Here is a 23,627-nt window from a genome sequence, read left to right as displayed (position 1 = left end):
ATAAAAAGTGTGAGAAAATGCAGACTGGGTGGAAATAGGAATCAACAAGAGTAGTAACTAATGAAAACACAGAGTGAATGATTTGCATTTATATAGATACTTTAACATCCTGAGGATGCCCCAAGGCTCTTCACAGCAAATGAAGCGCCTTTGAAATGCAGCCAATTTGTGTACAGTAACCTCATGGATACACATGCACTGAAATTGCCCAGGAAGTTTAAACTTCTGATGGACTGATATCCACTGCCTCAACCTTCCTTGAAAGTCTCCAACACTGAGCTCAGTGTCAGAGGCTTGGGTCAGACACTTGGGACTTAAATGCATAATTACCCTGGAAGTAGTACACTGGTTAATATCTGGCCTACTTCACTAATTAGCCAGCTTAACTGAACTGAGCACCACAACTTACCCCAAAATCATTCCTCCCGACCTGACCTGACTAACACCCACCACTCAAGTGATCCTGACCACTGCCCCACCTGACTGCACCCCCCGCCACTTGACTAACCACTGACCCAACTACTCCCCTCACCACCCAACTTACCCCACCCCCCCCAATTTGACGACTGACCCAATCCAACTATTCCACTACAAAAACAATTACCTGGAAAAACTCAGCAGGTCTGGCAGCATCGGCGGAGAAGAAAAAAATCCAATCCAACTATTCCACTGCCTGACTAGCCTTCCCCCGCTACCCCCACCAACCCAACCACCATCCTTGGCCCAAATACCTCCCAGCCCGACCTGACTACCTACCCACTCCCATTCACTAACCCAATCACTTACTGAAAGACTTGAGATCATTAAAAACTTATCTGAGTATGGCAGCTATTGTCATGAAAAAGCGATGTTTTGTAATTGAACTTGTTTTGACTTGCCCCGTACATCATTCAGTGTTTTCCATGTTTCAGATCCATTACCATTGGCATTTTCAAAATTATTTGATGTGAAGTCCTTGGGAAGGAACAGTAATATATTCAGCCAGAAGCATTCAGAATCAACTGCATATGCTGTTAAACTTTATTACTCCTAGACTCCCTCTGCTAGTACATGTGTGTATGGTAACGTAAAGTGCACAAAATGCACAATGCAATTTTTAATACTATAGTTTAAAAATACATTTTCTTTGAAACTGATAATATTTGTGGGCTTATTCCTATATTGTTTTTACTTCTGTATATTAGATGTCTTTGGATCATGCAAGCTTAATTTGTAGAGTTTATTTCTTGTCTGAATTGATCTTAATATCCCTATAATAATCCATGATTTCTTAATTCACTTAGCAAGAGTATTAAGCCTTATTTTTGTGATGTTACAGCCAAGATAATAAAAATATTCTAAGCAAGAGTTTATAGGCATTTTCTACATCATTACATAACAATGCATCATCCCAATTTGCAACAGGTATTTTTGTATTCAGATTGCATATATTTTCTTCAGTTTGGTTTTGACTGTTTAAATATTTGACTTATTCATTTGCGAATAATATACTGGGAATATCGAAGGATGATCAGAAATACCAAAATATAATATTCCAGAAGCAACAGGTTTTCTCTTAGTACTAGCAAAAATATTGTCTATCAAAATTGACATCTCAAAATTTATTTGTGTAGGTTTATTGATAGATGGTAGGAAAGAACTTGATTACAAAGAATTGAGGGACTTGTGCCCAGTTCTACTTTCAGTCAAAATATTGATATTAAAGTCTCCATTAAATACTCTTCTTTATTTTTAGTTGACAACTTATACAATGAATATTTAAATTCATCGAGGAGTAATTCAGGTTTACCATTGGATGGCCTATATATGATACTGACAATCATCATCTTTTCTCTTCTTGCGCCTAGTGGCACATGAGGCAGACAATGCACGTGCTTATGTCTGTTTCCATAGCCAGTTTTCCTGGAGTAGGTCGCTAGCCTGTCACCAGATAGCTTGAGAGATGCCATTCCACATCAAGTCTGGCCGGCAGCTTCTGTCCTACTCTTACCACCTGCCATTAGGCATATTGGAAGGATTTACAGGTTGACAATTAACCTGTTTGGCCACATTGTGAATGCACCTTCCATGACCGTCAAGTGCTGCAGTGGGACTCAAACCCAGAGCTTCAGGCTCAAGCGGCAGGGACACTACCCACTGCACCACAATAGTGGCAATAACATTCTTATAACATGTGGCATGAATTTCTAAGAGGAAGGATTCATTATTATTGGCCAAAAGGCACAAGTCTTTTCTAGTTTTAAATGGACATGTACTTTGAATATACATGAATTGGAAGGTTGCAAAGATTATACCATTTCTCAAAAATGGAAGAAAAGTGATTGCCATGAAATCGTAGCTGGTCTTCCCCAGGGGTGGCCTGGGGAGGTCTCAGCTTTTCATTCTAGCATAAGTGATCTAGAATTGGGAGTAGAGAGGAGTATATCCAGGGTTATGGATGATACTAAGCTAGGAGATTGTGAACTATGAAAAAGCAAGTGGCAAACTGCAAAAGCCGTAGACCAATTGTGAACAGACCTCATGATAGCAGATGCAGTTTAGCACTGCGAAGTAACATAGTTTGGATGTAAAAATAGCAGACAGAAATACAATTTCATTGGGAAATATTGGATGGAATACATGAGCAAAGGGATGCTGAAGCTAACTGTAAAATACAATTTTTTTTAAAAAGGCTTCACAAGAATATAAAAGCAGCTACAAAGATTTTTTAATTCTTTCACAGGACATGAATGTTGCTAGCTTGGCCAGCATTTTTTAAATCAGTTTTGGAGATCCTGATTTAAAACAGATATGCTGGTCTTGGTGAAAGTCTAGTGCATGGCGATTCACCAATGTGATGATGGGACTTTAAGGATTATGAGACAGGAGTCTCATTTGTGGTCAATTTAGTACCTTTATTGTAACAGTGCTTCTTTAAATATTGGATTTCTAGTTATTCTTTCGCAGAATCAAAACTTTTCACCCTGGAAAAAAAAACTACGTAAAGCTGACTCTGTAAAGCTGAATGTGTAAAAACAGGCCTAAGAATATAAATGGAAATTTTGTCCAGAGTCTGACCTTGTGACTTGTTTATAGTTATAGAATATAAAAGTCCAATTGGAAACTGTTTTCTCCTGAGTTGAAAAGGCAGATTTACATCTGATGGGTTTAATATTATTTGAGGAATAACACTGATTTCCTTGAAATCTGCCTGCTATAATTTCAACATCTATCATTGAAGAAAACAGCTTCCTAACTACCAATGGGTTCCTTGTTTAGAATTAAAGTTTCATAGCAACTTTATAACTGCTCCTTCCTTGCAGGGGCATGTCCATTTGAGATAGACAGTTTTGAAACTATGGAGAGCACTGACTGTTATCATCTTCATCTATAGAATCAATGCTCATGTATTCTTTTAATCTGACAGCTTTCCATAAACCTTTTCAGTCAAATATATCTTCATTTTTAGCACAAAGAATAGCTTTCAAATAATAACTTAGATTATATAATTGTCCCTGCTGTTTTACCAGGAACTCACCAAGGCTCCTTAGGCAGCACCTTCCAAACCCACAACTGTTAGCATCTAGAAGGACAAGGACAGCGGACACATGGGAACATCACCACCTGAAGGTTCCCCTCCAAGCCACTCACCACCCTGACTTGGAAATAAATCGTCATTCCTTCACTGTCACTGGGTCAAAATCATGGAACACCCTTCCTAACAGTGCTGTGGGTGTACCTACACCACATGGCCTGCAGCAGTTCAAGAAGGCAGCTCACCATCACCTTCTCAAGGGCAATTAAGGACGGGCAAAAAAGCTGCCCAGCCAGCAACACCTACATCCCAGGAATGAATAAAAAAAAACAGACTAAACCAATTACATGATCTCATCCAGATCCCATGATACCTCCCCCAGGCTGTCTGAATCCCATGCCATTCCATCATCCCCTTGCCATCCCTCAGGAAACAACCTCTCCAGCCAAGGTAACTTTGTTGGGCTCCCCTCACCTTCTGTTGTTTTTGTTCTCCGCCAACTCCCCCACTCTGCTGCAACCACCTATTGCTGGCAACGTGTAGAATTCAGAATGTGGAAGTGTGAGGTTATCCACTTTGGACCCAAGAAAGATAAATCACAGTATTTTCTAAATGGTGAGAAACCAGGAACTGAAGAGACAGAGATTTAGGAGTCCATGTACGCGAGTCATTTAGAGCTAATAGATAAGCATTAAAACATTCAAAATTGGGGCTGGTGTCGGGGGGGGAGGGTGGCTGCTTGATTACAGATGGGAGATAGTCAGACTGCACTTCAGCTGTGTAGATCCTTGATTTGTAGCACTGCATTCATTTTGGGTGCTACTCCTCAGGAGGATATATTAACCTTGGCATGAGAACAGTACAAATTTACCAGAATTATACTGGTGTTTAAAGGATTAAATTAGTGGCATAAAATTGGCCTGTATTTCCTTAAGTATAAAAGATTGAAAGGTGATCTGACTGAGATGCTTGAAATGTTAAAGGATTTGATCGGGTCTATGCAGAGAAACCATTTCCTTTGGTGAGGAATCAAGAACAATGGGAGCTAATTAGATTTGGGGCATTCAGGAACTAAACCTTTTCACACAAAGGACAGCAGAAATCTGGAACAATTTGCTCTAAAAGTTTTGAATACTAAGACAATTGGAGCTTTCAGAACTAAGATATGTATTTTTATCAGCTAAGGGATATTAGGGCAAGACAAGTAAATGGAAATGAAATGCAGGTCATCAAAAAATGATGGAGAATTAGAATTCAAAAGGTGAAGAGCTATTTTGGAGAACAAATTAGCAGAACATATTTGGGCCAAGTGGTTTGTTCCTTGTCTTTTTACAAAAGTTAATTGTAGCAATTCAATGTTTTACTTATTTACTTATGTAAATTGTTGTAGAGTGCAAGAAAATAGTACTGGCATCTACCAAACAAAGTGGAAAATTGCCCAGGTATGAGCAGTCCACAAAAAGGACAAATTCAGCCTGTTTTGAATCTTCAGCAAAGAAATGGAAGATGTCATCAACCGCATTGTCAAGCGACATTTATTCACCAATCACCTGTTTACCGATACTGATTTTGCCAGGATCACTTGGCTCCAAGCCTCATTACAATCCTGGACCAAACATGGTCAAATTGAGTTCAATTCCAGATGTGACATGAGAGTGACTGCCCTTAAAAACAAGGCAGCATTTGACTCTGTCACCAGGAGCTCCAGTAACATTTAAGTCAGTAGGAATCAGGTGGAAAAGTCTTCACTTGCTGGAGTCATTGCTAGCATAAGGAATATGGTTGTGCTATTGAAGGCGAACCATCAACTGTACAACATGACTGCATATCCTAGGTCCATCCATCTTGTGCTGCCTCATCAATGACCTTCCTAACATCATAAGGCCAGTAAACAAGATGCTTGCTGCTCATGGTTGATTGTTTAGGATTCAGTTACATTCACAATTTCTCCAATGTGGAAGCAGTCCATGCCTGCATGCATCAAGACCTAAGCAACCTCCAGACTTGGGTTGATAAGTGGCAAATAACATTCATGCCACACAAGTGTCAAGCAAAATGACCATCTCCAACAAGAGAATCTAAACAGTTCCTTGGCATCTGGTTGAATCCCCCCCACCCCCCTTACCATCAATGTCTTGGAGGTTAACATTGACCAGAAATTATAAATACTTTGATACAAGAGCAGATCAGAGGCTGGTTATTCTGCAACGTGTGACTCACCTCCTGACTCCCCAAATCTGATTCGCCACCTGCAAAGCACGAGTTGGGAGTGTGATCGAACACTCTCCACTTGCTTGGATTGATTTAGTTCCAACAACACTCGACGCTTGACACCATTCAAGACAAAGCAGTCCACTTGATCGGCAACCCATCCACAACCTTAAGGATTCAGTCCCTTCACCACCAGTCTGGTGACTGCAATGTATACTATCTACAAGATGCACTGCAAGCTCACCAATGTTCCTCGGACAGTGCTGCCCAAACCCACAGCCTCTACTACCTCCAAGAACAAGGACGTGGGTATGGCATTGCCTGCAGGTTTCACCCCAAGTCACAACATCCTCACTTAGAAATATATTGCTCTTTTTTCACCATTGCTGGGTCAAGGTCCTGGAACTCCCTATCTAAAAGCAATATGGGTGTATTATGGACTGCAGAATTTCAAGAAGCTGACTCAGTGCAATATCCTTAAGCAATGGCCAAATCCCCTAAATGAATAAAAAAAAAAATAATTCCAGCAAATACAAACATGGTTCCTTACTCATGACTATAAAGAGAAACTGGTAATATTAATAGAAACTATTGTTATATGCAGCAATGTGAAAGCAAGAAAGCAAAGTACTGCAGATGCTGGAAATCTGAGATAAAAACAGAAAATAATTGACACCCTCAGCAGGTCAGACAACATCTCTGGAAATAGCAACAGAGCTAACATTTCGGGCCTGTGATCTTTCATCAGAACTGTGAAAGTACTCTTATATAATATTAAACCGTTTTAATAAGCAAATTGTAGCAAACTCTTTGACCACAATCTGCTGTTCAGTTTCTTGCAAAATCCTTGATGTTTATCAGCGTGACCAGGAATGATTATAGGCTTTAAGACTTAATACTGATTTTCTTTATTTTTCTAGCCAAGCAGAACACTCGTCATGACGAGCATGCCTTCAGAGTAAGTGCTAAATTTCTTCTTTTTATTTTCATTTTCCCTGAACCTTAATAAAAGCCTTTAACCTTGGAAAGTTGGCAGCTTTAAGCTGTGGTATGTTCAGGGAGAAGCTAGATTTAATATGTGATAAAGAATGTATTATTTTGAGTTGAAAATGATGTGTAAGGAACCTTGTGCTAAAGCAGTAGTGAATTTTTCAGTTCTTAGTTCATCAACAGTAGTTGCCTGTAGAATGTATTCACTTTGTGTACGAATTGAACTCAATAACATTGCTTTGAAATTGTTTTACTGCAAGAAACCAGAAATGAAATAAGGTGTAACCCTTTAAAAAAATTTCTATGAAAACAGCAATAAACCATCCCATTTTTCAAATTGAAAACATTTCTGATTGTTTTTCTCTTTGTTTCCCCCGAATCTATGTTGAGGACAGTGATTCCTGGTACAGTAAGTGGAATGTACCAGCAATATATTACACACTTGGCCTTGACAAGCTAAATGTTGAATCTTAACTTATTTGAATCTCCATTGAGCTCTTTTGTTATCATGGTTTTTTTAAGTTACTAAGTTAAGGTTAAAGGCCAAGGTTTGTAGAACACTATCTAGGTTGTAAAGAGTAAATCATGAAGCAGTGATAAAACGATAATGGTTTTAAAGTCTTCAGGATCTGGAACTTGCATATGGTAGCATCCAAGTTCTAGGCAAGCACAATCACATGATAGTGGCCATAGATCCAACAAGAAAGGCACCATCATCTGCACATTCCCAATTTTTAACCTATGCTTGCACATTCATGCAAACTGCCTTTGGTGTCCATTTATCATTTGTCTCAATCCTGCTATGGTCCATAATATATTTTTGATTCTTTCACGGATTGTGGTCATCGCTGGCTAGGCCAGCATTTATTGCCCATTCCCAGTTGCCCTTGAGAAGGTGGTGATGAGCCACCTTCTTGAACCCGCTGCAGTCCATGTAGTGTTGCTACACCCACAGTATTGTTAGGGAGGGGCATGTTGAGCATGTGTGTGAGACCAGATGCATCTGTTTCAATTTGATTCATTCTGGCATGTCTTTCAATCTCCCAACGCAAACCTTCATACCCTTGTACATCTCCTTTTCCTGGTACTCCATTGAGATCCAAAAGTTCCAAGACACCATCTCCCCACATTAAATTTGATATTTGCTTCAGTCCACAAAATACATAAGTAGATTTTTTTTATCATTGCAACGCTGTTCCACCATTTAGCTGTTTAAAGATGGGGTCAACATTTGTGTGCATCACTGCTTTTCCCTCAGCCTTCCATTCAGGCATTCTACAGCAAAAAACTTTTCAGGCACACTGCTCAGGCCAGTGCATCTGGGTTTGTTTCTATTCTTTCTGGGACATGGCATCGCTGGCTCTGCCAGCATTTTTATCGCCCATCCCTAATTTCCCTTGAGAAAGTGGTGATAGGCTGCCTTCTTGAACCTTTATAGTCCATATGGTGTAGGTACACCTGCAGTGCTGTTAGGAAGGGAGTTCCAGGATTTTGACCCAGCCATGTGTTTCCAAGTCAGGTGGTGGTGTTTTCATACACCTGCTGCCCTTGTCCTTCTAGTTGGTAGAGGTCGCGGGTTTGGAAGGTGTTGTTAAAGGAGCCTTGCTGAGATGCTGCAGTCCATCTTATAAATGGCACACACTGCTGCCACTGTGTATCAGTGGTGGAGGGAGTGAATGTTGAAGGTGGTGGATGGGGTGCCAATCAAGTGGGCTGTTTTGTCCTGGATGTTGTCGATTTTCTTGAGCGTTTTTGGAGCTACACTTATGCAGGCAAGTGGAGAGTATTCCATCATACTCCTGACTTGTGCCTTAGAAGATGGTGGACAGGCTTTGGGGAGTCAGGGGGTGAGGTACTCTTTGCAGAATTCCCCGCCTTTGACCTGTTCTTGTAGCCACAGTGTTGCCCCAGTTCAGTTTCTGGTCGATCGTAACTTTCAGGGTGTTGATGGTGGGGGATTCAGTGATGGTAAAGCCATTGAATGTCAAGGAGATGGTTGGACCCTTTCTTGTTGGAGATGGTCATTCCCTGGCACTTGTGTGGTGTGAATGTTACTTGCCACTTATCAGCCCAAGCCTGAATGTTGTCCAATCCTTACTGCATATGGGCACAGACTGCTTCAGTGTCTGAGGAATCGCAAATGGTGCTGAACATTGCGCAATCATCAGCAAACACCCTCATTCCTGACCTTATGATAGAGTAAAGGCCATTAATGAAGCAGCTAAAGATGATTGAGCGTCGGACATTACTCTGAGCAACTCCTGCAGCGACGTCCTGGGACTGAGATGATTAACCTCCAACTACCACAGCCACTTTCCTTTGTGCTAGGCTAGTATATTGCACTCTGTCCTAATAATGTGTTGAAATTATTTTGTACTAGATTTCAAACCTGAGATATTTACTCTATTCTCCAGGCTATTATCACCCAGTTATTGTAGCCAATTCATCTGCTTCCTGATGTTTAGGTACTTCAGGAGCAGCATTCCCTGCATCAAAACCATTTTTCTGCAGACTATTCATTAGCTTTCTTGCTAAGTCACTGAGCTGTTTGACTAGCCTTCTCATCTAATGTGAATCATTGTTGAACAACATCAGCTGGTTTACGTGTTTGAATTCCTATAATTGATGCTGTCAGGCATGTAAGATACATTACTTCTTAAATTCTTCTTTCCTATCTAATTTCAATGTTCAAACAGCTGTTCTTTGTAAAGGATTTAAATGCTTTATTTGGAAGTTTGCCATGTATTTTCACAAATTATTCTGCTGACTCCACACTTCTCCCATTCTCTTTGTCGGCTCTTTGTAATCTCTTCTGAAATTTGCCTTGCCTATCTACACCTGAACACTGGTCTGAGTACTTCTACTCATTAGCAGCTCCTCTATAAACTTATGCCTAATTCCTTTAGCTTCTGTTTATGTAATCACTGATTCATCTTACATTTGCCCATATTTACATATTGGTTGCAATCTGAACCCAAGCGCAAGTTTCTTGGCCTCCCTTCAGCCTTTTGTGTGTCCTCTTCCCATTGCACATCCTCCTGCCTCCTGGCACACCCCACTTAACATGTCCCCATTGATCTCTATCTTATTTTCTTCTGTATCCCAGCCAACTTCAGGCTTGAACTAAATGGCCTTCCTACATTCTTCATTTAATATCCACTACCTTGCTGTCCAGAGCAGCAACCCCAACTTCCTTACTTCTAACACCAACGGTGAACATCTCATCAATGTATTTGTCTTAAATTTTTGAAACTTCATATCTTGGCACCGCTTCTCACAACGACCTTACTACAACTGATCATCTTAAAATCTCAATGTCCCTGTTACCCTTGAGGCTCTTTCCCATCTGAAAACATAACCTCCAAGTTTATCTCTTTTGTGAAATCTGCTTCTGGACCCTGATCCCCTGACCACTTAACTAAATTTTGGTCCAAAGCTTGTCATAACTGTTAATAGCTCCCTCTGTTCAGTCACTGACCCTCATTCTTTCTAAACTGAGATCATTGTCTGCCTGTCAAAAAATTCACTTACATATTGGTTTCTTTCAGGAATTGCCCAATTTCTAACTTCTCCCTCTTGTCCATGAACCTTGAATACGTAATTCCCTTTTTATTGTGTGCATATTCTTTTCTTGATTTTTTTTGGCTTTTCTTCCAACTCATAGTTATCTCCAGTGTTACACAAGAATCTATCCTTGACCCCCTCCTATTTCTCAACTACATGCTGTCTCTCAGTGAAATCATCCAAAAACACAGTGCCAGTTTCCACGTGTATGCTGATGACATCCAGTTTGACTCAGAATCACCTTTCAACCTCCCAGTCTCTCTCTAAATTGTCAGACTCCTTGACCAATATCGAGTACTGGATCAGCAGAAATTTTCTCCAATTAAATACCACGAAACACCACAAACTTTGTCCCCTAGCCACCAACTATGTCCTGCTTCCTAGCAACCGTTTGAGGTTGAACCAGACTGTTCAATCTTGGTGTTGTATTTGACCCTGGTATGAGCTTCAACCACTTATCTGGACCACTACTAAGACCGCTTTTTTCCACATCCATAACATTGACTAACTCTTCCCCAGCTGAAACTCATCTGCTGCAGAAACCTTCAGCAATGGCTTTGTTACCACCACACATGGCTATTGTGGCAGGCCTCCCATATTCTACCATTGTAAACTTGACATCATCCAAAACTCTGCTGCCTGTGTCCTTAATTGCACCAAGTCAGTTCACCTATCATCTCTGTACTCGCTGACCTACATCACCTCCTGATTAAGCACTGGATCAGTTTTAAAATTCTCATGCTTGTTTCCGAATCCTTCCTTGGCCTCAACCCTCCCTATCTCTGTAATCTCCTGCAGCCTCAGAACCCTCTGCTCTCTTCTAATTCTTGCCTCTTGAACATTCCTGGTGCTTTCAGTTGCTTGGGCCCTAAGCTCTGGAATTTCCAACCTAAACCTCTCTTGCCCTCTCTTTCAGTTCTTCCTTAAAACCCACTTCTTTGACCAAGCTTTTGGTCATCTTACTATTATCTTGTTGTGTGGCTGAGTGTCATAATTTGTTTTATAAAGCCTCTGTGAAGTGCCTTGGAATGTTTTATTATATGAAAGATGCTATATAAACACAACTTGATGATTCCCTGCAGTATGGCTTCTTGATTGGCAATAGCATGAAACTACCTCAGTTAACATCACCAATGATATTCAGTGTAATGGTGACCATATACTTAGTTGCTCTATGACCTATGTTGCCTCCTCTGCAACATTTAGTACAATCCATCATGCCACTCTCCTCTGCATGGTCCAGCTATGCATGGCTCCACTCCATCTGTCCCAATATTGTCAGTGCATCTCCTGCAATTACTTCTTTGATTTCCTTGACCACATGACCGCAGCTTAGCATCAAGAAGATCAGCACCAGTGTTTACAGCCACTGCACAGCCTGCCATTCCCTTGCCACTGATTGCACCCACTTCATGGCCACACAGTCAGACTGAGCCAGACCGTTCTCAGCTTTGGTGTCTTGTTTGAGCCTGAACTGAGCTTTAAGGACACATACTATTCATCACAAAAACTGCTTCCTTTTACCCTTGCAGCATTGCTTACCTCAGCCATTGCCAATGCCTTACCACCACTGAAAGCCTTATCCATGCTTGTGTCAACTATTTCAACACTCTCCAGGCTGGTCTAGCATCCTTCATCCTCCATGAACAATTTGTTCAAAGCTCTTCACATGCACCCTATCCCACATTAAGTACCATTGTCAGCTGTGTGTCAGCTGTGGCTCAGTTGGTAGCATTCTTGCTTTGGAGTCACAAGGTTCCGAGTAAAAAAAAAATCAATGCTGACACTGCAATGCAATACAGAGGTGCCTGCTTTGGTGGATATAAAAGATCCCATGGCACTATTTTGAACAAGAGCAGGGGAGTTGTCCTTGATGTACTAGCCAATATTTATCCCTCAATCAACATCATCAAAACAGATAATTGGGCTATTATCACATTGTAGTTTGTGGGAATTTATGTGCCTAAAATTGGCTGTCACAATTCCAGCAGTGACTACACTTCAATGGCACTAATTGGCAATAAAGCGTTTTGAGATGTCTGGTACTTGTGAAAAATGCTTTCTAAATGCAAGGCTTTAGTTCTTACACTCATCTATTGTACCCATTTTCATAAGCAACACTAGCCCTTCAATCTTAGAATCTTCCTGCACTGAAAGCCATTTAACCTATTTTTTCTGCCAGCTCTTTGAAAGAGCTGCCCGTTTAATTTCATTCCCCTGCTTTTTCCCCATAGCCCTATAAATGTCTTTTTAAAAGTATGCATCCAATTCCCTTTTGAAGATTACTTTTGAATCTATTTGTACCACGTTTTCAGATTGCGCGTGCCAATCATATAATTGGCTGCATTAAAATATACTCCTCATTTTCACTGGATCTTTTGCCAGTTACTTTAAATCTCTGTCCTCTGGTCATTGATCCTCCTATTAGTGGAAAAAGTTTCTTCTAATCTACTCTGTCAAAATTCCTCTTAATTTTGAATATCTCTGTTAAATCTCCCCTTAATCTTTATAAGTTATAAAGAATGAAATTCAAAATCCTTTTCCTCATTTATAAATTGCCGATGAACTACAAGGCAAAGGATTGATGTGTAAGGCTGCATTCAGAAACAATATTAAAACAGGGAGCAGTAACTTTGTGCGCCTCTTAAGTTATACATCTTTGACTCTTTATGAGTTTAATATCACAGAGGGCAGTGATGGGTTAGTCTTGATGAAACCACATCTGTATTAATAAAAATAATTATGTTGCCCACATCTGCCTCCTGTGCCTAATTATATGTGAAAGGGAAAGGGAGGAAACAAAATGTGCACACAACAGCATAACATTCAATTCACCGTGAAAAATGCTGCAGGAGCTCTGCTATTACTTTACTTGTAATTTCATTTGTGTGTCTCACTGATGACATAACACTTCAAACTGTCAAAAACAGAAACAAAGCAGCAATTTCATACTTGTTTCTTTTAATATGCAGGTAGGAATTTACACAAGCCTGCCAAACCTTGATCACTAATAACAATTAACTTCTTTAGCACAGAGTTTGCCTAGTTACAACAATTAAATTTATGGTCTTAAAGGGACAAGGCATTTAAAAATGGCTGCAACTTATTACTAATATATTATGCATTTCATGGCATAATGCCCTTGTCCCTATAAAAACACCTATTATTGGACTTGTCATGCATAATACAAAAGGAAATCTGTTCGCACAGTTTAATTTTGACCTATGTGTTTAATGCGCATTTTTTAAAAATTGAAGTTGTGTGTTTTTAATACTTGAGACCATTTGCATGAGCTATGCTTTGTTATACTGTTATTACATTGTTATTGTGGTTAGATCCGGTTGGCCCATGTAAACTGCTTATAAAGTTGCACAGTAACTTTTTGAAAGTGCATTACTTAAAATATTTTTGTATTATTTTTAAACAGGAATCAGATCATTGTAATTCAAATTGTGAAACAGCTAGGTGGCTTTCTGTTCTCAGACCAAGTGACTGAAACAACAACTCATGTCATAGCAGGACACCCACGACGTACTTTGAATATTCTGTTTGGAATTGCCCGAGGGTGCTGGATTTTGTCCTTTGACTGGGTAAGTTAACCTTACAGAATCACCCGCACTTCAGTGTATTGTGCCAAATCCATCCACAAAGAGCAAAAGAAATTAACAGGAAAAGGCTTTTTTAATTGGCAACCCTATTCCTTAATAAATCTTGACCAGTGAAACAATTGTCATCTTTATGCTGCTATTCAAGATTTAGTTCCTTTTTCTAATTTGTACTTTCTCATGCTTCTGTAACTTGTAATCAAAATGTGATAGTCTATATTTTCAGTATTCCTATGCCATTGTCTTTGATATTCATCCTAAAACTATATTTACCTGTTTCATTATACCTCCAAGGTAGTTTTGATTTCATTCAATGTTTCTTGCTTCTTTTCATTTGCAGCTATTTGAAGCTTTCTTTTCTTTCTTTCACCTCCCATTATTCTGACTAAATTTGTACATACTGAGCTTGAGAAGCTATTTCCCTGCCTTTCTGCTACACGCTAGGGCTTTCTGGTTATTCTATTAGTTAAGTACAGTGCCTTTATAATTAAACCTGCACATTTTCTTACTTTTCACAGTTTTGATATTTGCCAAGCTTCCATGTTCTGATTCCTGTTGAAAATTATGTTTAGAAGGCTTCTGAGATGCTCAATGAGTACCTCTTCCCAAACTAGCATTTTCTCATTTTGAATAATCTAACGCTCCTCATTTAACCATTTTATCCAGTTTATTTAATCCTTAATTCTATTTTCCTCTAACTTCTCAAGCTTCCAATGAAACACCTCCTCAAAAATTTAGAGATTGAAATACTAAACATTATCAATATCTTTTTAATGTAAGTGGTATTCTAATGCTATATATATTTAAAATACAAAAAATTTGAATTGAATTATATCATCGTTTTGAAAAATGATTGTTTACAGGGGTTGCCCTGCACGATGGAAATGGACTCTGACTTTATTGTGAATGTAAAATTGCTCTTGCCTGAAAGTAAGTGATGCCAGTAGAGGGCATAATTTCCAAAATTAAGTAAGGGCCAGAATTTGCTGTAGCAAATACACATGCATATTTATGTTTTCTTAATTTTCTGCATGACAAGTTGCTGAAAGTATGAGCTGATAATGATGAAGTGAGGAAAACAGAAACATCTCGGACCTGAAGCACCTGCGTATCTCCTTAACCAATTAGATTAAATGAAATAAACAGTGCAAAGACTGAGACCAAAGTGTGGGGTGGGGATTCACTGTAAAATAAGGTACAGAAAGTAAAATAAAGAGAGGGAAATAAAGATTGGATCAATACTGAGAAGAAATGAGAAAAGTAAAACAAAATTCACATTTTTTAAAAGTTCCAACAATTGGAACCTGAAGGAATGAGACTCCACACTGTAAAAGTTACTTTTCATTGCTGGTGAGGTTAACTGATAGCAATTAACACTTATATCCTTAAGAGGGTAATTGGACTTGAAATTACAAGACAACTTTCTGGGGCAGGTTTAGCACACAAAAACAGCAACTTCACGCTGTTCAATTGTTATGATCCAAGTGGAGACACAACTTTTTTTTAAAAAGGACTTATATTTCCCAAGCGACAAACGAAAACTGTATCAAAATCACTCCCAGTTCTCCTGCAGCAGTTCACTTCTCCCTGCCATGCCAAGTTGAAACTTCCAATGTCCTTCAACAATCATTGCACTATACCTGAGTATTCCCAGATACAATTATCACTAGCAAGGCACACTTCAATGACTCCTGGTTCCTTAAATCTCCAAGAACCCCTTTAATTGTGCTCCCTGTTTTTTGAACAGAAACTGAACTGTTTGGTCACTAGCACGAAACAGCTCTCCCTTTTTTTTCCCCCAGGAGTAGCTTCCTTGTTCCTACATATCAGTCACGGCTGTCCTTTATTTGTGAGATATTGTGAAAGATGTTAAGATTGCCAATTGATGCTTCAATTAGTTTCTGTTTGAGTTTTTCTCCCCATGACAACCAGATCACATGGGCATTTCTTCAAGTTGATGTGATTAAAGAGGACATTTTTAAAAAAGGATACGTTTATAAAGTTCAGCGTTTGTGACACAATGCATTTCAATGGTGATGCAGAAAGCACAGTACAGTTTTTGCAAAGGTAATGGTGGGGTGGTGTAAATTTGAGAGCAACTTTTGGATATTTTGGTTTAACCATGCACATAACCCTCCATTCTGTTTGTACATAAATAACGGTGAATACTATTGACCCAATCATTACTATGAGAGTAAAATCTAGCTCATTAATATTTTATGCTTTTCTCATGGCTCTATTGATAAATGCACCACATCCTGAGGTACTGAGGCATACAGACCAGGAAAATCCATGTTTGATCCCTGTCTGAAATTGAAATTCAGCTGATCCACCTGCTGAGTTTGCTGATTTCAGCCAGTGTAGTAGTGGAGCACTAAGATTGATTCCCAGGCTGAGAAGACATTAAATTAAGCCTCCAAATGCTAATTTAGACACCTGTTTAATATGTGCCAGGGCATGTTTGAACTATATGGTTAGATATGCAGCACACACCAGCTTGTTCTTGCCACACTTAAAGATTTCTAAAGATGACAAGTCTTCTAATGGGCCTGCTTTATGATCTCAAGATGCATGTGATGCATCCTGGGAAACAGCAAAGTACAAAGTAAATTATATACTTGTGGATCTCTATTTGTAGAAAGAATTGGGAAAATACATTCAAGTGATTAGAGATTTGGGCATTGTTACAAGCGATAAATAAAAAACATGGAAGTGTAGCTGTATGATTGCAAGTTTATAAATAAAATAAACCCTGTCAATTAACAGAATCACTGAATTAATTAAAGCTTCTGTTTGGGCCAAAAGCATCAACCTACATTGTTTAGACCAACAAGATCTGGATCCCCTTAAAAACAATATGAACCTCAATAATTCCATGTATTGCCCCACCAAGAATAAGGTCTGGAAATGCATTGACATTGCATTCATAATGTCAACACGACAAGTACCATAGAAACGTTACAGCACAGAAAGAAGTTATTCAGCCTACCATGTCTACGCCAGTCAAGAAAGAGGAAAAACAGAAACTAGCCACTCATTTTAATCCCACTTTCCAACACCTCCTCCATAGCCTTTCAGTTTACAGCACTTCAGTTGCAGATTCAGCTACCTTTTAAATGAGTTGAGTGTTTCAGCCTCAACCACCAAATTAGGTAGCGAATTCCAGACGCCCACCACCCTCTGTGTGCAAACGTTTTTCCTCACATCCCCTTTAATACTTCTGCCAATTATCTTAAATCCATGCCCCCTGGCAATTGACCTCTCAGTTAGGGGAAACAAGTCTTTCCCGTCTACCCTATCTTGATGCCTCATAATTTTGTACATCTCAATTAGGCCACCCCTCAGTCTTCTCTGTTCTAAGGAAAATGACCCAAGCCTATCCAATCTTCCCTCATAGCTGCAATTTTCCGGCCCTGGCACAACTCTCCTCTACTCTCCCCAGAGCAATTATGTCCTTTCTGTAATGTAACCAGAACTGTACATACAATTCTAACAGTGGCCTGACCAGCGTTTTATACAGTTCCAGCATTACATCCCTTTTTTTGTATTCACTACCTCGTTCAGTAAAGGAAAGCATTCCATATGCTTTCTTTACCACCTGTCCTGCCACCTTGTGGTACCTGTGGACATGCACTTCAAGGTCTCTCACTTCCTCACCCCTCTCAATATCCACCCATTTATTGAGTATTCCCTTCCTTTGTTTGCCCTGTATTACCTCAGACTTTTCCAGATTGAATTCCATTTGCCACTTTTCCGCCCACACTACACGACCAATTTTTGTAACACCTGCAGATTTCCCAATTATGCCTCCCACATTTGAGTCCAAATCATTAATATACACTGCAAACAGCAAGGGCCCCAACACTGAGCCCTTTGGAACACCATTGGAAACCGCTTTCCATTCATTAAAAACATCCATCAACCATCGCCCTTTATTCCTGTCACTGAGCCATTTTGGACCCAACTCGCATCTTCCCCTGTATCTCATGGATCTCATTTTTCTGACCAGTCTGCAATTTGGGACCTTGTCAAATGCCTTACTAATGCATATAGACACCATCCATTGCACTATCCTCATCAATTATCCTTGGTACTTTCTCAAAAAATTCAATTAAGTTGGTAAGACACGATCATTCCCTAACAAAACCATGCTGACTATCCCTGATCAATCCGTGCCTTTCTAAGTGATAGTTTATCCTGTGACTCAGAATTGATTCCAATAATTTGCCTGCCATCAAAGTCAGACTGACGGGCCTAAAATTTTCTGGCCTATCCCTTGCAGACCTCCAATCCTCTGGTACCTCACCTGTATCTAATGAGGATTGGAAAATGATGCTCAGAGCATCCGCTATTTCCAACTTCAAAGTTATATTGTATACAACTTGCATACTAATATTCAGAGTTTGATGTGTGTGTGCTTGGGAACCACATGAAGACCAGGAACAACTTGTGCTTTTGAATCTAAAAGTTGAATTCACCAACTTGAACCAAATTTGTTAATTTATTATTGGTAAAAATTGGTATAAAAATTAATTGGGCATTTACACAGTATATAAATGTACTTAGCCACTTTAGTTTATAAATGTACCTTTAGCTCATTTATTTTTCTAGATAATTGAGCATGTTGTGATATAGTTGCAATACTGTAATTTCTGCCACTATTAAGAAACAATTCCTCAAAGTATAATAAAATTAGCTATTGATTAAAAGAGATGAATAGTCAGAACGTGAAGAGCATAGTGGTCATGTTAGTGGGCTATTAGTCCAGAGGCCTGGAAAAATGATCCAAGACATGAGTTCAAATTCCATGAAAGAAGGTGGGAAATTTAAATTTAATTAATTAAGTAAATCAGCAATAAGAAGCTATCATCAGTAATGGTGACTATGAAACCCATTTGGTTCACTATTGTCCTTCAGGGAAGGAAACCTGCTGTCCAAGCCCAATCTTTTCAACATGTCTGTCCAGATCCACAGTAATGTTGTTAACTGCTGTTTGAAATGGCTTAACTCACCACTCAGACTTTTTCATAGCAGTTGGATAAAATCATTAAGAAGAAAACTGGATGGATGCCCAGCATCAACCTAGGTGCCAACACAACAGACACACATCCAGTTGAGAAAATCCTGCAAAGTTGCCCTCAGTATCATCTGAGAACTTGTGCCAAAATTGGGAGAACTGTCCCACAAACTAATCAAGTAACGGCTTGACATAGTCATACTCATAGATTTCAGATCTTAAAACCAATCTCTCAGACTCCTCCATCATCATATCTGAGTATCTCTTGTCCCACCAGCAGTTCAGACACAGCAGAGATGGCGGCACTGTGGTATGCAATTAGGAGGCAATGTCCCTGGAAGTGCTCAACATTGACTTTGGATCCCAAGAAGTCTCATGGTATCAGGTCAAACATGAGCAAGGAAACCTCCTGCTGATTATCACCTACCTCCCACCCTTAGCTGAAGAATCGGCACTCCTCCATTTTGAACATCACTTAGGAGAAGCACTGAGTTGTCTAAAGCGGGCTGGGAAAATAAGACTAAGGGGAAGGTCAGTCATCAGGAATGGATGAGCAGTGGCAGACATTTAAGCAGATATTTCACAACCCTCAGCAAAAATTTATCTCGGTTAAAAAGGACTCGATGAGAAGGGTGAACCTCCCATGGCTAACAAAGCTGGTCAAGGAGAGCATCCAATCAAAAACTAAGGCATACAAAGCGGCGAAATCTAGTGGTAGGCCAGAGAATTGGGAATTTTTTAGGAACCAGCAGCGGATGACTAAAAAGCTAATAAAGAGGGAGAAAATTGATTTTGAAAGTAAATGGGCAAGAAATATAAAAACAAACAGCGAGAGTTTCTACAGATATATAAAAAGAGAGTGGCTAAAGTGAGCGTGAGACCCTTGGAGAATGCGACTGGAGAATTGATAACGGGGAACAGGGAAATGGGAGATAATTTAAACCAATATTTTACATTGGTCTTCATGGTAGAGGACACTATAAACATCCCAAAGATATCAGATAAGCAAGGAGCTAATGGGATGAAGGATCTTATAACAGTCTCTATCATGAGAGACAAAGTATTTGACAAGTTAATAGGACTAAAGGCAGACAAGTCACCAGGACCTGATGGCCTGCATCCAAGAGTTTTAAAGGAAGTGGCTATAGAGATAGTGGAGGCATTGGCTGAAATGTTCCAGAGCTCACTGGATTCCGGAAGAGTCCCAGCGGATTGGAAAACCGCTAATGTGATGTCCCTGTTCAAGAACGGAGGGAGACAAAAAGCAAGAAACTATAGGCCAGTCAACCTAACATCTGTCATTGGGAAAATGCTAGAGCCCATTATTAAGGAAGAAATAGCAGGACATTTAGAAAAGCTTAACACAATCAAACAGAGTCAACATGGTTTTGTGAAAGGGAAATCATGTTTGACAAATTGGCTAGAGTTCTTTGAGGATATAACAAGCTGAGTTGATAAAAGGGAACTGGTAGATGTAGTGTATTTGGATTTCCAGAAGGCATTCAATAATATGCCACATAAAAGGTTATTGCACAAAATAAGAGTTCACGGTATTGGGGGTAATGTATTAGCATGGATTGAGGATTGGTTAACACACAAAAGACAGAGTCGGGATTAATGGGTCTTTTTAGGTTGAAAAAAAAGTGATGAGTGGAGTGCCACAAGGATCAGTCCTAGGGCCTCAATTATTTATTATCTAAATGACTTGAGGAGGAGCAGTGTGTAATGTACCCAAATTTGCTGACGACACAAAAATAGGTGGGAAAGCATGTTGTGATGAGGACATAAGGAATCTGAGCGGGGATATAGATAGGTTGAGTGAGTGGGCAAAAATTTGGCAGATGGAGTTTAATTTGGGAAAGTGTGAGGTCATGCACAATCAAAAGGCAGACTATTATTTAAATGGAGAGAGACTCCAAAAAGTGCAGCACAGAGTGATCTGGGTGTTCTTGTACATGAAACACAAAAAGTTAGCATGCAGGTGCAGCAAGTAATTAAGAAGGCAAATGGAATTTTGGCCTGTATTGCTAGAGGGTTGGAGTTTAAAAATAGGGAAATCTTGTTACAACAGTATAGGGTATTGATGAGGCCGCACCTAGAGTACTGTGTACAGTTTTGGTCCCTGTATTTAAGGAAGGATATACTGGCATTGGAGGCAGTTCAAAAGAGATTCACTAACTGATTCCTGGGATGAAGGGGTTGACTTATCAAGAACAGCTAAACAGGTTAGGCCTTTATTCATTAGAGTTTAGAAGATTGAGGGGTGATCTTATTGAAATGTACAAGATTCTGGGGGGCTTGACAGGTTAAATGTTGAGAAGATGCTTCCGCTAGTGGTGGAATCTCAAACTATGTGAAATGGTTACAGAATAAGGTCATTTAAAACTGAGATGCGAAGGAATTTCTTCTGTGAGGGTTCAATGAAGAGTAGAAGAGAGCATGCCAGGAGCAGCACCAGGCATACCTAAAACTGAGGTGTCAACTTCATGAAGTGAAGCTATAACAGGACCACTTGCGTGCCAAAGAGCATAAGCAGCAAGTGATCAACAGAGCTAAGTGATCCCACAACCAACGGATCAGATCCAAGCTCTGCAGTCCTGGCACATCCAGTCGTGAATGGTGCTGGACATTAAACAACTCACTGGAGGAGGAGGCTCCACAAACATCCCCATTTGCTACAATCTTCAGCTAGAAGTGCCAAGTGGATGATCCATCTCAGCCTCCTCCGGAGGTTCCCAGCATCACAAATGCCAGTTTTCAGCCAATTCGATTCACTCAACATGATATCAAGAAATGGCTGAAGGCACTGGATACTGCAAAACAATGGGCCCTGACAATATTCTGGCAATAGTACTGAAGACTTGTGCTCCAGAATTTGCTGCAACCCTAACCAAGCTGTTCCAGTACAGCTACAACACTGGCATCTAGCCGGCTATATGAAAAATTGCTTGGGTATGTACTGTACACAAAAAGCAGGACAAGTCCAAACCGGCCAATTACAGGCCCATCAGTCTACTTTCGATCATCAGTAAAGTAATGGAAGGGGTCATCAATAGTGCTATCAAGCGGCACTTGTTTAGCAATAACCTGCTCACTGACGTCCAGTTTGGGTTCCAACAGGGCCGCTCAGCTTGACCTTGGTTCAAGCATGAACAAAAGAGCTGAACGCCTGAGGTGAGGTGAAAGTGACTGATCTTGACATCAAGGCAGCAGCTGACAGAGTCTGGCACCAAGAAGCCCTAGCCAAACTGGAGTCAATGGGAATCGGGGAAAACTCTCCACTGGTTGGAGTCATACCTAGCACATAGGAAAGTGGTTGTGATTGATGGAGGTCAATCATCTCAGTTACAGGACATCACTACAGGAGTTCTTCAGGGTAGTATCCTAGGCTCAACCATCTTCAGCAGCTTCATCAATGACCTTCCTTCCATCATAAGGTCAGAAGTGGGGATGTTGGCTGATGATTGCACAATGTTCAGCACCATTTACACCTCCTCAGATACTGAAGCAGTCCATGTCCAAATGCAACAAGACCTAGATAATATCCAGGCTTGTGCTGACAAGTGGCAAGCAACATTCGCACCACACAAGTGTCAGGCAATGACCAACTCCAGCAAGAGAGAATCCACCCATTGCCCCTTGATGTTCAATGGCACAACTATCACTGAATCCCCCCGCTATCAACATCCTGGGGGTTACCATTGACCAGAAACTGAACTGGACTAGCCATATAAATACTGTGGCTACAATAGCAGGTCAGAGGCTAGGAACCCTGTAGCAAGTAACTCACCTCCTGACTCCCCAGAGCCTGTCCATCATCTACAAGGCACAAGCCAGGAGTGTGACAAAAAGCTCCCCACTTCCTGGATGAGTGCAGCTCCCACAACACTCAAGAAGCTTGACACCATCCAGGACAAAGCAGCCCGCTTGATTGGCACCATATTCACAAACCTTCACTCCCTCCACCACCAGCACACAGTAGCCGCAGTGTGTACCATCTACAAGATGCACGTCAAGAATTCACCAAGGCTCCTTAGACAGCACCTTCCAAACCCTCAACTGCTACCATCTAGAAGGACAAGCGAACACCACCACCTAGAAGTTCCCTACCAAGTCACTCACCATCCTGACTTGGAAGTATATTGCCGTTCCTTCACTGTCACTGGGTCAAAATCCTGGAACTCCCTAACAGCACTGGGGTTGTACCTACAGCACATGGACAGCAGCGGTTCAAGGAGGCAGCTCACCACCACCTTCTCAAGGGCAATGAGGGATGGGCAATAAATGCTGGCCCAGCCAGCGAAGCCCACATCCCATGAAAGAATAGAAAAAAATCGTTTGACAAAGCAATATGGTGGATAGTGACTAATAAGTAAATCATATGTTATGTATGAGTTGATCAGGATATACACATATTATAGACCTCATGAGCCAAATGTAGCCTTTTTATTTAGTTTAATACTAGATTTTTGATAGAATTCTATTGTCCCTGGTATCATTCTGCCAATTTGTGATAAAATCTTTTCCAGAAAAAGTGGCTTTCTCTGAAACATTTGATTTTGAAATACAGATTTCTGACATATCTTTCTGAACCCAGCAGTCTAACGGAAGCATTGTCCAAATTTTCACATTGATTACCTTCAGGGATGGGTCACAATATTCAGACAGATGTACTTCATGTTGGGTTCATGGATACGGTTAGCAGTAGACGGGTGGGAGTCAGGGT

At 40.3% G+C, this 23,627-nt stretch overlaps 1 protein-coding gene across 3 annotated transcripts in view; it reads left to right on the top strand.

Moving 5' to 3' along the window:
* The window catches only part of mcph1 (microcephalin 1), a 363,873-nt gene that overhangs the window by 102,475 nt on the left and 237,771 nt on the right, over positions 1 to 23,627 (top strand). For all 3 annotated transcript variants that reach the window (XM_041188255.1, XM_041188254.1, XM_041188256.1), the window contains exons 11-12: positions 6,646 to 6,683; positions 13,707 to 13,869. In XM_041188255.1, coding sequence (XP_041044189.1) covers positions 6,646 to 6,683; positions 13,707 to 13,869 — 201 coding nt within the window. The remainder of the gene's footprint in view (positions 1 to 6,645; positions 6,684 to 13,706; positions 13,870 to 23,627) is intronic.

This window comes from Carcharodon carcharias, chromosome 5 (genome assembly GCF_017639515.1).
Source record: "Carcharodon carcharias isolate sCarCar2 chromosome 5, sCarCar2.pri, whole genome shotgun sequence".
Taxonomy (NCBI): Eukaryota; Metazoa; Chordata; class Chondrichthyes; order Lamniformes; family Lamnidae; genus Carcharodon; species Carcharodon carcharias.
This window is presented reverse-complemented; position numbering and strand designations above follow the sequence as displayed.